The 15,860-nt window shown below is 33.4% G+C and overlaps 2 protein-coding genes across 2 annotated transcripts; one reads left to right on the top strand and one right to left on the bottom strand.

Moving 5' to 3' along the window:
* The first annotated feature begins 1,168 nt into the window (after positions 1-1,168).
* LOC128161550 (CD151 antigen-like) lies at positions 1,169-6,905 on the top strand. Its single transcript, XM_052824860.1, has 9 exons — positions 1,169-1,538; positions 1,879-1,945; positions 2,798-3,001; positions 3,126-3,200; positions 3,649-3,747; positions 5,127-5,217; positions 5,435-5,598; positions 5,897-5,980; positions 6,378-6,905. The coding sequence occupies exons 2-9, from the start codon at positions 1,880-1,882 to the stop codon at positions 6,471-6,473; spliced, it is 879 nt and encodes a 292-aa protein (XP_052680820.1). The 5' UTR covers positions 1,169-1,538; position 1,879; the 3' UTR covers positions 6,474-6,905.
* LOC128161551 (U-scoloptoxin(05)-Cw1a-like) lies at positions 6,699-11,353 on the bottom strand. The gene is made up of 3 exons (XM_052824861.1): positions 11,190-11,353; positions 8,528-8,698; positions 6,699-7,103 (listed from the first exon to the last, which is right to left on the bottom strand). Exons 1-3 carry the CDS (start codon positions 11,251-11,253, stop codon positions 6,901-6,903), a joined length of 438 nt encoding a protein of 145 aa, XP_052680821.1. The 5' UTR covers positions 11,254-11,353; the 3' UTR covers positions 6,699-6,900.
* Positions 11,354-15,860: the final 4,507 nt, after the last annotated feature.

A 15,860-nucleotide genomic window follows, 5' to 3' on the forward strand; every position in this document is an offset into this window, starting at 1 on the left:
AAACAAAAATGTCTCAAATTTTGCTCCGTTTGTTTGTCGCAGAATCGAGTGGGTCTCAAGTATCCTAATATGCCAATTCTACTAGGAGAAAAGGTATAAATATATTATAAAGCAAAACTTGCCGAAAATTTTTGCCTTTCTAGCATTTTTATGCGCTAAAAGGTTTTACAAAGTTACCAATATTTTAAAAATATCTAGTTCAACAAATGTCTAACAAAAATTTGAAAACATTAATTTTTTTAAACTCAATGCAGTACTTAGTTTACAAATTTTAGGTAAATGTATGCTGTAGGTTACCTTTGTGCGTGAAGCTGACGAGTATGGCTGCTCACTGATCAGGGAAAAACCCAAAACAGCAAGAACTTTGGTCAAGTAAACAACAGCTGTTTAAGGATGTCGAATAGAATACAAAGCATGCACATCGTGTTAAAATCAGGCACCAAATGCCAGGGAGGGGGTTTCTTGATGCGAGTTTTCTTCTTTTCGTTGCTATAATACAAGAACAACTTTGTTGCCAAATGCCACTTCTTTTCCTTTTTATTTCTGATTAGATTAATTCAATTCTTTATTCCCCCATTTTGGGCTTGGTGAAATATAAAAAAATGGGAATTTTTATATTGAAAAGAAATGGGACACCTCCAAATTGTGACGTGATTTCTTTTTAAAATAAAATTTACTGTTTATTTGTACATTTTGTCTCATTAACAATATAAATGTGAAGCCTGTCTGTGTAGAGCAACAGTGTAATGCAGCTACATAAAAATGCAAGTCCAGAGTACGAAACCTTTCTTATTGCATTTTATGTGTAAATGTTGTGCAGTTTGAACACGTTATAAAATGGTGAAAATAATCATTTTTTATGAATATGGCGTACTTTCATCCATATTAATATACTAGGATCTCGAAGTGTTCCATACCAGCTTCGAAACTTAACTGATTTACGTCATTATATGAAAAATAAAGAAAAAAGTATTTTTCTTAAACAGACCTCAATAACAAAACAACCAAACAAAAAAGATTGTTTATTCATTGACATGTAAAACAATAATAGATAACACATAACATTTAAGTTTTTTAAGATATAATTAAATGGTACAATAAATCATGCACGACTCTGTATATAACCTAAATTAATTACAATACATGTATATTTAGCCTCGGTTTAATAATAGTACTCGAAGGAATCTTGGATGCCAGAGGAAGAACTTGGAGAGTTCCCTTGAGCAAGGTGTTGTTTCATTAAATTATATTATATATCAAATTATCTTGCCTCTTTGATGTGTGTGTTACGTGTTCAGAGCGCACTCGCCTTTCTCCAGCGGCTAAGCCAGGCTAAATGTACTGAAAACACAAGAAAACAGATAAACATTGATTGAGAAGATGCTGCAGACGAGAGTTTCCATGGAAACGACCCGGGAGTTTGAGCGTAATAGAGAATTAGCTTCACAACTTAGTTTAAATTTTGTCTTATATATTATTTCAATCAGTGGTTGTTTTGGGGTTCCGGTGTGTGTGTAGAGATGCCGATATCGAAACAGGTGAGGAATCTACCAATATTGACTGGGGTTGTTGTTTTTCTTAGAAATGTTTAATAATCATATTCTGGCTAAATTATTTTTTCAACCAATTTGTTGTGTAATTAACCGTATTGTATTTATATTAGTTGAATATATATAACAGTAGATAAAAATTTGTTCAATTAATCATATTCCGGCTAAACTATTTGTCAGCCAATCTGCTATGTAATTAATCGCATTGTATTCACACGATTGAATGTATATAACAGTAGACTCATAATATAAAAAAATTAAAGTATTAAACTTTGAAAATTAACTGCCTTCGATATTCCACATCATGATTTCATGTCTTTATCTTCAGTATGGGTCTGACTCGCTGCGGAAAGATCGTCAAGTACATTATGTTTGCCCTCAACTTCTTCATGTTTGTACGTACATAATAAATTCAATTTCAAATAGGACACATTTTATTAAAAAATTTTAGATACCCTTGGATTCTCTATTAATAGTATTTGATTTATTTATTGTTATGTCAGTAAACTGCGAGCTTGCTTTTGCCATAAAAAGATATGTTGATTAACTATTTATGAAAACTTTTACAACGAACTGTGTTAATGTTTTAGTGAAAATTGATATCATTGCTAAATTCCCCTGCTTATGGTTACATATTGCCAGCATTGTCACGTTCAGAAAGCAGAGAATATAACATAATTTACTGACTGGCTCAATGTCAGAAAAGAGGTGATTAACTGACCTGATATTCTTACCATATTAGAATAATTTGCAAAAATGGAAATCGTACAAAGATTTTCTTTCCATCCAACATTTAAAGCAATATGAGCTGCAATTTTCATGCTGATTTTTTTTTTTTTTACGAAAATGTTATTTTCTACTAAAATGATAAAAAATATGGTTTTTTTTTAAATTTCTGTTAGACTTATCTTTGTGGAAAAAGCTGTTAAGAGGCCTTAATTGAAGCAAAATTGAATTATTGTCGTCCTGTACAAAAACTGCTATTTATTCCTTAGAAGAGAACTATTTCTTCTGACAAAAATAAATGATTTTATCAAATCTTATTTATCATAAAACTTTAAGATACATGAAGACTTAGCATACTAGCAGGTTTTTGCAGTAAAATACAATTCGAAAAAATACAGCTCATATTGCTTTAATTTAAAGCAAAATTCATAACTAATATTTATTATTTCAATAAACTGCAAGCAATCGCTAAAGATGTTATGTTGTTGCATGTACATATGTATTCACTTTTATTGTTTCAGTTGGGTGGTATTGGTCTTCTTGCATACGGCAGCTATATAAAAAATAACAACGGACTACCAATTCTGGGAATCTTGACGATCATTCTAGATTATGTGCATTTATCGTTTCCATGGTTACTCATCATGGCGGCCATCATTTGTATCCTTGTGTCCTTTCTGGGTTGTTGTGGGGCTGTTAAAAAGTTCAGAGGAATGTTGACAATGGTAAGATTCAACTTGGTTATGAAAAATTATTTTGCAACTTCTTTTGTACTTTTAATATTTTGTTCGATTGGAGGGGGGGGGGGGGGGTCTTGAATGACCAATAAAAAGAATAATTGTTTTGTAGCATTTCCTTCTTTTACTGGCTATGTTCATTGGTGTCATCGTAAGCGGAGTTTTGGGTTACCAATATAAACAAACAGTAAGTACTAGTGCACGTGTAATAACTTATAGTCCATGTTTTCATTTATGGATTACACATTTGATTCTCCGATCACCTTCTTGTTACATTAATATTTGTTATTTAATTTGATTTGAATATTATTTGATTTATTTTATTCTAATTGTGTAACAAAATGTGTAATTACAATGGCACTTTAATGTTATTATGAAAAAACTTGCAGAAATTCTAAGTTTTGCTCAAAGCCTACGATCTCTGTTTTTCGTGCCTGAGGCTATTGCGACACGGAGCTTTCGTTTAAGGTCTTATTCTTTAAAACGGTCAACATGTTCAATCTGTATGAATGAAGGTCAGGCGTAATGACCAGATCCCTACGTCCCGGCTTAAAGCCGGAAGTAAAATCTCCTCTCCATCAAAGTCATCTAAATTAGCGTAACCAGATTGAACTTGAATTTTCTGTTTGATTCAGATAGAGTCAGCTATAGTATCACAAATGGAGGCATCCCTTAACAGCTCGTATGGAGTGGATGACTACGTTACTCGGACCTGGGACACACTGCAATCCACAGTAAATAACAGGCAAATTACTTCACAGTAATAACAGGCAAATTACTCCACAGTAAATAACAGGCAAATTACTCCACAGTAATAACAGGCAAATGACTTAACAGTTATAACAGACAAATTACTTCACAGTAAATAACAGGCAAATTACTTAACAATAATAACAGGCAAATTACTTCACAGTAAATAAGAGGCAAATGACTTAACAATAATAACAGGCAAATTACTTCACAGTAAATAAGAGGCAAATTACTTAACAGTTATAACAGACAAATTACTTCACAGTAAATAACAGGCAAATTACTTAACAGTAATAACAGACAAATTACTTAACAGTTATACTAGTAACTAACAATGTATACCACAGTAATAGCAGGCAACTCTCTACAGTTATACTAATATTCCACAGTAATAACAGGCAAATTGATTTACAGTAGTAACAGTAGGCTAACTACTCTACAATAATAGCAGGCAAATTACTTAACAGTAATAACAGGCAAATTACTTCACAGTTATACTAGTAACTAACAATGTATACCACAGTAATAGAAGGCAAATTACTTAACAGTAATAGCAGACCAATTACTCTTCAGTAATACTAGTAACTAATAGAGTATTCAACAGTGATCACAAGCAAATTGATTTACAGTAGTAACTGTAGGCAAACTACTCTACAGGCAAATTACTTAACAGTTATATCAGGCAAAATGCTCAACAGTAAAACCAGGCAAATTACTCAATGGTAATATTTGGCAAATTACTCTCTACAGTAATATTAGTAATTAACAAAGTATTCCACAGTATAAGCAAGCAAATTACTCAACAATTATACTTAGTCTAGTAAATTAGAGAATATTCCACAGTATTAACAGGCAAATTAATTTACAGTAGTTACAGCAGGCAAACTTCTCTACATTAGTAAAAGGCAAATTGCTCCATAGTGATAAAAGGCTTTACCATCGAAGGTTATTAATTTACTTGTAATATATAGATACCCATCAGTAAAGTGTTAATTCAAACTTAAAGTTCTTCTCTATCAAACCTCTACGAAAGTTCTTCTCTATCAAACCTCTACGAATACTAAGAAGAAATATTGAAGAACAAGGAAATCTCACAGCCTCATGCAGTAAAATAACTGTGATTGTCCCTCTTGTATATTATAATGAAATTATTATTATCTTTTATATGATGATGAAACAGGAAAAAAACAATGATTATCTTGAAAACTACATCTTTCAAAACAAGGTTTAAAAAGAATGTACCTTTTAGACGACACTTTTGCGAAAAATGCATAGCCAACAGAAACAAAAGCAAAAAAGCTGAAAAATTGAATGTTATTTTTGTAGCGACATCATATTTTTGTATACTTTTGACTGTTTTCAGCTCCGGTGCTGTGGTGTAGAGGGAGACGAAAACTCTACCAATTCCTGGTCCTTTTACAAGACGTCCACTGATTGGTTCAAAAGTCAAAGGGGTAAGTAATTTTATATATCCAATGTATTTTAGTCAATATGTCTTTTTGTGATTTTCATTACTTTGTAAATCATTTTATTACTTACTCAATATACAGTGATTAAATTTGCTAAATGTATAATTTCTCAAACATTGACATTTTCATACCAATTCATCATACTTTCGACCAATCAAATTGCGTTTTAGTCAGAATTGATTCATTTCATGTTTTCTGACAGGGGACCCCCGTTATGTTCCAAACAGCTGCTGTAGGTACCCAGGGGATTTGTACAACCTGACCAATTGCGTCGGTCTACGTGACAGAGACCGGCGTCAGGCTCCCGCCGGTGGCCCCCCGGTACTACATGTACCTTCCATGAGAAACGATCAACTCTTTACCAAGGTAGGTCTATCCTATAAGTCGCATATACTGAGTTTCGTGTATGACTGCATAAACACGGCAAATATATGATTTCATCTGAAATATTCCTATATCTTCACATTTTAAAAAAATATTTTGATAAACTAGGTTTGATGTACATGTAAGTCAACGATAATTTAAATGGATACCGGTATTTGTTCATGACAAAAGTTATAAATGCACGCATAAATATTATATTCCTGAGATGTTTAAAACACCACAATATTTATTTAAGTGAAATGCTTGAGTACTTCAATCGATCTTTATTGTTTTAATCCAGGGCTGCTGGACAACATTACTTAACATAGTGAACAATAAGATTTGGATTGGTATGGTCATGATTACCCTTTCAACATCTCTAATGGTAGGTGCTCTGGGAATTTGCATATTTCCTGTGAACAATTAGAAATCCTTTGAAAAGCAAGAAATACATTTATATAGTTTAGTTTTATCACGTAAAAAATTCCTGAGTTATCAGTTCATGGAAAAGCTCTAATTAGAAATACATCACCTTTCGGGGCCGTTCCGTGTCAACTAACTAACACCGCGGAATGATAATTAACACTGTTGTGAGGTGCAGTACTTACATTTACCAATTTTATCGCCGTCACGACAGATTTTTGGCATGTAGCCAGATTCCGATTTCCTCTAACAATGTTTCCGTTCCAATCTGGAAATCATCTGAGTAATGCAATTTACCTGACTTCCATAAATCTGATTTAACTACTTTTCATTGCAATGAACTTTGTATCATTTTGCAGCTAATTGGTATGATTTTGTCAGTGTGTTTGTGCAAAAGGATCGAGGAGCAGATTTATGAAGATGAAGAGGAAAGATTTCAGAATTTAGCTATGTAGCAAAAAGAATAAATACGTGAACTATCTTTTAAATTACTGATTGTAGAAATTCAACATCATGTAATTTCATTATTTAATTAATTTACAAAGCAAACTTTGTTTATGTCTGTAAATTATATAATTAAAAATACAGTATGAAAATATTCTTTTCTTTTAAATCCCGGTACCGATTTAAATAATCTGCGTAAAATGTGTGAAAATTTATTATTATCAACACGACATAAATGAAAATAAAGCAAGTTTATTAGAGCTTTTGATGAAAATCACAGTATTCTTCTACTTGAAATAAGATGGTTGAAAGATGTATTTTTGTGGGTTTTTCTCTATTATAATAAATATATAAGAACATTAATCAAAGACAGAAACGAATCTCTCTCTCTCTCTCTCTCTCTCTCTCTCTCTCTCTCTCTCTCTCTCTCTCTCTCTCTCAAATACTGAACAAATACAAAAGTGCAGCAGTGACGATATAAACCACTTCCGGTGCTGATCGCTGACCGGAGTTACAAGCGTCTGTCTCACAAGATGAAATACATCCGTTATACAAAACGTTCCCCAGGTTAAATGGCCCACATATTGTATCCAGGGACTCGATGGCGCATGACCGAACGATTGTCTCGGTGCCGTCCTCAGCTGTTAAAACAAACATTAGTATTCAATCAATTGTCATTGATTTTTTGCAAATTTGTTTCAAATCGGATGGATGCTTTTAACCGATTTTGAAGGGGACTGTAAACGGCTTGTTCAAAACAATTCAAACATTTTGCAATTAATGATGAGTGAAAATCGATTTCGTTTCTTTCGGAATGTTATCCAATGTTGAAAAATATATATTTTTTAGTCATCAATACAATGAACTTTGCAATGCACATTTTAAGAGGGTTCAATAGTGACCACTTTTAGACTTTATTAATCTCCTCAAGATGAAGAACTCTATGCACAGATACAGGAAAACATTCAAATTTCAAAGCCACCATAATTGGAATTGATTTTCTTTCTTCCAAAATGACAGTTTATGGCTAAAAATATTTAACATTTTAAGGCATAACTGATGGATAATTTTTGTTGTCCACCCAGGATCGGATTATTCCTTACAAACACAAACCTTAAATAGACAAAAAGAATATTGAGGGATGAGAATGCAAATTCATTTTCAAACTGTATCTGCAGCAGAAATGGTGTGCAATATGCTAAACACGAGACAGTCCTCAAAATCGGTAAAAAAAAAAAAAAAGAGAAGAAGTCACAATGCGGATTCTAATGTATCGCACAAAGATTTATTTACGTCTTGCATGGAACAAAAGGGAATCAATATGAATTATTGAAGACGTTGTCTCTCACTGTATTCGTGGGAAGAATTATGAATTCTGTGATGTTATTTACGAGAGATGTTTATAAAGCAATACCTTATTGAAGTAAGACCACCTGGGGTTTTAATATCCAGAGATGATAATTAAATCTAAACAGTGTTTAGAACAAGCAAGACAAATACTCTAGATGTACAGTAGTTGTCGATAGATTTCTCGGCGAAATGTCTCTGTGCATTGAGGGTATAAGATACAACGATATTGTAGACAACAAAAATCAGAGCCATGTCTCAGAATCTGATTCATAAACAACGGAAATCAATAGAACAAGCGTACAATCTAAATTGAGAGGTGAAGGCGCTATACAGTTCCTGTTGAGTGTAACCTATTTATGTGATCTCTGTTAAGGGGGCTGGATGGTCGTTGTTATTTTTGGACTAAATGAATCTCCTTGAGATAAAGAGCTCTTTCTGGAGATAACGATATATAAAAATGTTTAAATTTTAAAGCTGAAAATTAAGATATTTGCATTTAATCTTTACTAAATGCAATTCATCATTTGTTGTAGCCCAAAATATCATATTCAAACTTTTAAGGTAGATCTGATGGGTAATTTGTTTACCATTCAGCCTCTTTATCAATCGGAACAATCGGAACATCGCTCGGCCTTTTCTGTCAAGTCGGAAAAGGCCGAGCGATGATCCGATTGCCACCATATATAATACGCGTTTATGCAGGGATCCCACTTACAGTTAATGCCAGTGATCTTGGTGCAGAACCGGGCCGGAAATAGCCCTACCCTGCCGTCCCGCCCCTCCCCACAGTTCGTGGTAAGGTTATTGTAGGCCGGGTGGAAAGGGTCGTGACAGAACGGGTCGCTGAAGTTAAGGGAGGAGCATTGGTAGCAATCGATGGCAGATACTGCAGATGAAATATAAACAAAAAGTTTGGTTAAAACAGAATTGTGCGTGGTGTACAAGTTTGACAACACGATCCGGAAGTAAATAAAAATGTCATAGAAAACCATTAATATTTTGTATCACAATATCGTATACCTTTTACCTGGACTGTGAACTGCATTTTATTCTTATTCCATAAAATAAAATAAGTCTATGGTATTTGTAATACGTTTTGTGTTCAGTGCATTTTTTCATGTGCAGTTGATAAAATAACTAAAAGATAATTAAGGGGGTGTGTACGGCCATCTTGTACATTTGAGGATAAGAATGTAAACATATCTTGAACTGGCTTGTTTCTGCCTGGCCAAAAATGTTGCCAAAAGATATTAAAGCAATAAACACGAAGTCCTACATGTCATTTTGTTTGAAAAGTATGCATACAAGAACAGGACAATGCCTTTTTAATAACTCAGAACAGCTGTCGAACTGCGCAGCTACAGATTTATTTTGAAGATTAAAAAATCTGAAAAATAGAGGGGGTTCATTTGTGTCTTCTCTACAACCATTTGTTGCTTTCATATCTTTTGGCAACATTTTTGGCCAGTTTCAGGCAGAAACAAGCCAGTTCAAGAAATGTTTACGAGATGGCCGCACATCCCCCTTAAATCGGAAAATTTTCCAGTCTTTCGTAAAAGTTTTCACGTCAATCAATTGAAAAAAAATGTCCCCCTCAACTCCAGTTATTGATTGTTTAATAACATTGAGTTGGATTGATTTAGTATAGAACAAACTTTATTAAATCATTAAAAAAGAACACTAACCTACATCCAGTTCTGTCGTCAGAAATATGTTTACACGATTCTAGAAGATTTGCACGGAAGGCTTGGCATGCTTAATACAAGACGATGGTAGACAACGATAACACTTGTATAGAGAGGTTTTCTTGAAATATTTCTTGATTGCGACACTCTTACAAATTTTGAAATAAAGAATCATAGGTATGAATGATGGCAAGTAGTTGTTACAGTTTCACAATTCGACAAATATAACAACAGTAAATCGGCATATTATTTTTAAGATATTAACGAAGTTGTTATTAATTCTCCGACTGAACCTCCTTCGGTGATAATCAATTATACATGTCAACCAATCATTCTGTGTTCATACAGCCGTCACCAATGTGTTATCAATAATTTATTTAAATCAAATTGTAACTTGTTTCAGTTGCAGATAAAAAAAATTCCCTCTACTTTGCGAACATCACGAAGCTTGCTTCCGGTCATGTGATCAATGGAAAGACATTCAACAAAATACAAAACAAGAGAAGAGAAACCAATTTGCGAAGCATGCATAAAATCATTCACTCATAATATGGTTGTGACGATCGATTTAGACACCAGTTACGATTTGATAATAGAATTAAGTCATTACAACATCAGGACACATAGATGTAAATTCAGCGGGGAATTGGGGATTCGATTTCGCAGCCCATTTTATGGGAAAGATAATTAGTGTTTCTTGTTTAATAATGACTTCGAAGTTTCATCACGTGAGGCCCTGTTGTTCATGTGCTTATACTGGAACTAAATACCACCGGGGGAAACCCTTTGAATGGATATTTTATTATATGGCATAAAATTCTTAACCGACAATGAAAGCCCTTTGTAATTTGTCTTCCAGCTATATAAAAAGTAAATAAATGCCGATAGGTTCTGAACTATAAGAAGATCCTTCATGGCAAGAGGCAATTTTCATACAACATCGATAATTCAAATACTATAGTGGCGAATTCGATTCGCTTCGAATAAATTTGAATTAAAAAGCATGTGAGTTGGAATGTTGAATAATGCGTCAAGAACGTTCTTTAAAGGACAGTCATGGAAATTGACTGGCGTTTTACCACTGGTAGACAAGCTCTTCTGAATTCCAGGAAAACGCATTATCCGGTGAATGATAAATCATTATCGAACAGCGTGACGGTCTAATCAAAGTCTTGTCAAATATTAGCTCTACTGCAGCACTAGGTAACTAAGCCTTGCTTAAACATTTATTTCTGGTAACTGCTACTATACATTCAATTAATAAAGATGATCCATGCTTCAATTGATTTTATTTTTCGGCGAGGTACTCTATTTGAAATTGCTTATTGTGTACAATCTAAATATAGCACACACTGTGTTAAACTCAAGCACGAGGTCATATTAGTTTTCGAAAATGGCTAGGGTACAGACAGATAACCAAAGGAAGACACAGAAGGCAGTCAGAAAAAAAAATATAAGTAAAATGTGAAATCAAAAACTACATACACTGTACAGACTACTAATTCCTAACAAGTATAAGATTTTACATGAAAATAAAACGTACAAATGAACACGAACACATAAGATAGTGAGATGTTCATGAAGCAGAATATTGATGAAGCAACACAGTCATATACGTTTTTCTGAATAATAGATGTCGTATTTTTCTTTGTCATAATAATCTTTTTCCATAAAATTAACACAAAATATTACCTGTTACATAGAGTTGAAGGAAAGTTAGGAATCCAGAAAAGATATTCTTCAACCACCGGCTCATTTTTGTGTTTTAAACATCGTCTGTACGTTTTACTTCATGTGTCGGCCATGTTCATCGTGCATCAGTTATCGTCTGCTAGCAGCAACATCAGTGAGGGAGTAATCAATGGCGGGAACAGAGTATTGAAAGCTCGGAGAGGGCCAAGGGTCGTTGTTGGCTATGTACATGAAAATAAAATGTGTATTCATAAAACAAAAGATGTCAACTACTAAATATTTGGGTTTTTATCCATCGTGTCTAAGGAGTCTCGGGGTAGAATGTTTCAAACATACGATTTCCTAATTTTTTTACCAGTCAACTAATGGAGTAAAGTAAATTAACCAGTGGTTTATCTGTTTTCCGCATTTAAATTTTGGTTGTCCGAATCATCTCCGACATTTTATATAGGACTATATAGAAAAAGGGGGCTATCTTTTTCAATTTCATAAACTTGTAAAAAAAAATTTAAAAATACGATTTTCTTTGAATTTTTAGCAAACATTTTTGCCAATGAAAACGATATTTACCGGGTAGTTTTCATGCTATTAGCCATCGTAGTTTGGTCATATAAACGTGTTTTGCGAGCCATTTTACATATAGAATAAAAAGGGTGTTTATGAATCAAATTCAATTTTATTTGTAATAAGTAATAAATATACATGTAACGTTAGATAGAAAAAATACCTTTCCCCTCCCGAAGAACATATGAGGATCGCGCATTTCTTTTCATTTTGCAAATTATAATTTCAGTTTAAATTATTGACGCTGCTAAAAAAAATTTAAAAGATTTAAACGCGTTTATTTTTGTCAATTAAAATCATAATATCATCGGAAGACGTTGACTCCGACGTGGATCACGTCGATTTTGAAGACGTGGCAAAATAATAAAAAAAAACTTCTGATCATTATTCTATCAATTTCACATAAAATAATTTTTAAACTGACAGATAATGTAATGTAAAAGGTATATGTAGCCGAGGAAAGAAACCAAAAGTAAAACACCCAAAGACAGAGAACAATGCGCATGCGCTGATCTAAAGGACTCCTCAGGTGACCGCTTCAGAAAAATTCAAATTTCTTAAATTTATATTTGATATCTTGGGTCCTGGCCCCGGGGCCATAAAACTTAGACGAGCTCACTTTTGATCTCAGTCTCACTTTTCCACTATATGTTTCTTTTGTAAAAGTGAGATTTAGATCAAAAGTAAGCTCGTCTAAGTTTTATGGCCCCGGGGCCTGGTAGGACTGTAGCTCTAGACTGCGGGATAGTCCCGAGTGGTGTAACACTATTTTCCGTAGTGCTAAGTTCCACAGCTATAGATACATGTAAAACAGACTTTTTCTACAGACTTTTCTGAAGACAATCTTTGAATTAATTATTAGTTTATGATACGCTAACAAAGCATCATTTACAATGTAATTTGCTTCTCTTCATTGTCAGCAATGTAATCGATTTAATTAAGTACACATGGTAGTCATTAGCGTTACAAACAGTGCAAGCGTTATGAGTAAAATATTTTTCAATAAAAACATGCATTAATTTACAAATAAATGTAGTTTCATAATGGGAATCGAGTTGGATCCAGACGAGTTGTGTAATTAACGTTTACGTAGATTTTGTGTATCTACAAACTAAAAATACAACATAAAAGTAAAATAAATATTTATGATAGAGTCCTGCCTTAGGAATCTCTTGTTGATTTGGCTGCATGTTCTGTCGCTCAATGCTAGAGACAAACGCAAGTATTTCTTTTTGTTTTGTTTTGAGACATCGTGCCAAAGTCTTTGGGATTTGACATTTTGCTCCTATTCCGTTTAAAATAGAATCCAATAGCCCATAAAGCATGTCTGAGGTGAGACTGTTATTAAAGCTTTCCAAAAACATAATCTTTATTGTCTTTCAAAGCATCTTCCTAATATCACAAAGAAATATGGAAATGAGGTTAGCTTTTTCAAAAAAAAACTTTCAAATCTTCAGACAGTATTCAAACCCCAAGATTATGCTATTGTCAAAAATGTATAGATCACGCTCAAAGACCATGAAGCCCATAAACTGAGAATATAACCCTAAATCAAACACAAGCCATAGGTTTTAAATAGTTACCTCATTGCACACTCAAAGTAGAAATTTCATCCACTTATATTGATTTTTTCCCAGAAGCTATACATGTCTATTTAAATTTTTAATTTAAATCTAATTTAAATCTGTTTGCAGTTTTTGGTGACGAATCTCGAATCAAACCTGCTCAAGGGAGCAACAGTGTTTTAGATACCAGTATCTTGATCAGTTAATGTCTTGTTTCGGTTAAAGGATATTTTTTGCCAAATTCCAGTAAACCAGAGGCCTTCATGCATAGAACTAATTCTTTTGAAATTAAAAACGATGTTTGAAGAAAAAGCAACATGAAACAAATTTGATCTACTGGTACATACTTACATATATATTGATACTAGTACCTCTGATCTAATTAAATTGTGACGTTCCTTCTCCCTTATTGCTTCGCAAAAAAGGGTACAGAGATATGAGAAGCGTTTACGAATTCAGAAGATTCTGTTGGATCAAGCAGACGGTCACATAACCATTTATCGCTGTCTCTGATTACTTTACAAATTGTTGCAGAGGTTAATTAAGAGAGAAATAATTGCAAAATCTAAACAAACACAATAAAAGCAATACGTATTTAGACAGATAGGCAAATACATGTATATTGAATGAATCATTGTGTATATATATATAAAACACAATTCGTTTAACAATGCTACAAAATCACTGGTCTGCATGTGAGCATATGGGTAACTTAGTAACTCAGTAAAGGTTATATGACTGATAATTAAGACTTGTTGAGACCTGCATGGATTCACGTATTCTGTCTTTCTCTCGATTTATTTAATTAGCTAAGGGAACTAGGCGGGTGACGTAAGGCCTTAGTCTTATATAGACATTACCGATAGGAAAGCTTACCTAAGCATGCATTACATACATGAATATATGCAATACCGTACATATGTATTTTTAACACATAAGCCTTAAAATCTATGTCCATTCCTTATGCAAAAAGACGGACTCGAAACCATTGAAATGTCACTCCAATCATACCTGATCAAAGTTAACTTAAATGGTGGATAAGACCTTATATTTCACTCACAAGGATTCTCCACTTTCTCCTGCGTCCACCTGGAACTCTTTTATCCTTATCTAGACATAGGATTCAACTTAGTTAGAGGTCGACCTTGAAATGACACTACTACTCGAGTAAATCATTCTTCTTGTACTATAGTTTTTTTTTAATTCATGTATACTTGTGTTTTCACAGGCACTTGTGTGTCCAAAAATGGAAAAGTGGATGTTTTGTCAAACAAATAATAAAATAATGAAAATAAATGGCATCATAGCAAAATTGATTTCATTTCTCTGACTGATTATTATGATGGATTTTTTAATCTCATCAAAAGGGCAAATACACTCTAATCATTTTGTTATCATTTAATATTTATTCATTTGATGAGATATCGGCGCTTCTGATTGGTCGAAAAATTTCTTTGATACCTGCATCAATAAAAAATTTTGCCGGATCTACTTTTCTCAACTGTTTTGATCTAACACTATTTATAGAACGGGTATTTCCAAGATAAACACTGTCAACAAAATGTAAAGTTGTGTCTGTTTTATTGTCAGCAAAGAAAATGCAATCTTGTGAATATAAAAACTTGAAAGTTTAACCTTCAAAAATGAACGAAACACATTATTTGATTCACGAAATAGAAAATTAAGCGTCTTCTCACGATTTCGTCTGCTTAATTGAGATCAATCAACATTTACAGCGAGGCTGGCTGTTCCTTTTCCAGGAATATTATAACGAACATATAGGCCTATAAACTTTCACGGTAACACTGCACTGCTGTTCAAATTTGGTAACGATAATCATAAGTTTCAAATTTACACACGTACATGATCGGTCATCAGAAATAGAGTCGTAAAGAAAAGCTATGAGTAATGCATCAACTCCTTCGGTGCATTCCAAGCGGCAGATATGCCATTTAAGTACATCACTGGCTATCTAGTTACCACAACGTTTACAAAAGTCGCTAATACATACTATTCTTTGTCGACATATCGGCTATTTTCGTCCACGATCGCCTTTCCTTGGATGGTTATGTCCAGTTGCATTTTCCAGCGATCTCACATGAAAACTAGTTTTAATACGAGTTTTTCTGCACAGGGAATAATATCACAAGCTATCGCATGTATTTTCCTTTCGTTTTCAATTCAGCCGGTTCAGATTTTAACTCACTATTTGTGTTTAATCCATTAAATTCAGCTCAATAGCTCTGCATCAGCTGAAGGCGCATCCATTTTGAATACTGTTGCTGTTGTTGTTTTGTATTCATACGCGCCGCTTCATTTACATTATTTACATGTTTGATCAATGACACTTCACATTTTTTTATTTGAAAATGTTTTATTAAATGATAAGAAATGAAGATAATAATTTTTCTATTGATCGACGTATCAAAGAAAAAATTGACCGGAAAACTTTTTAATCAATGCGCTACGCGCATTGATGAAGTTTTCCGGTCAATTTTTTCTTTGATACGTCGATCAATAGAAAAATTATTATCTTCATTTC

This window comes from Crassostrea angulata, chromosome 8 (assembly GCF_025612915.1).
Source record: "Crassostrea angulata isolate pt1a10 chromosome 8, ASM2561291v2, whole genome shotgun sequence".
Taxonomy (NCBI): Eukaryota; Metazoa; Mollusca; class Bivalvia; order Ostreida; family Ostreidae; genus Magallana; species Magallana angulata.

Bases quoted from the DNA above. Each gene is read 5' to 3' on its own strand.
- LOC128161550 (XM_052824860.1), top strand. From the start codon at position 1,880: ATGGGTCTGACTCGCTGCGGAAAGATCGTCAAGTACATTATGTTTGCC. The intron at 3,002-3,125 runs GTAAGATTCAAC...ATTGTTTTGTAG, and splicing joins TCAGAGGAATGTTGACAATG to CATTTCCTTCTTTTACTGGC. The intron at 3,748-5,126 runs GTAAATAACAGG...GACTGTTTTCAG, and splicing joins GGGACACACTGCAATCCACA to CTCCGGTGCTGTGGTGTAGA.
- LOC128161551 (XM_052824861.1), bottom strand. From the start codon at position 11,253: ATGAGCCGGTGGTTGAAGAATATCTTTTCTGGATTCCTAACTTTCCTT. The intron at 8,699-11,189 runs GTAATATTTTGT...TTTCATCTGCAG, and splicing joins CCTTCAACTCTATGTAACAG to TATCTGCCATCGATTGCTAC. The intron at 7,104-8,527 runs GTAAGTGGGATC...TTGTTTTAACAG, and splicing joins CAAGATCACTGGCATTAACT to CTGAGGACGGCACCGAGACA.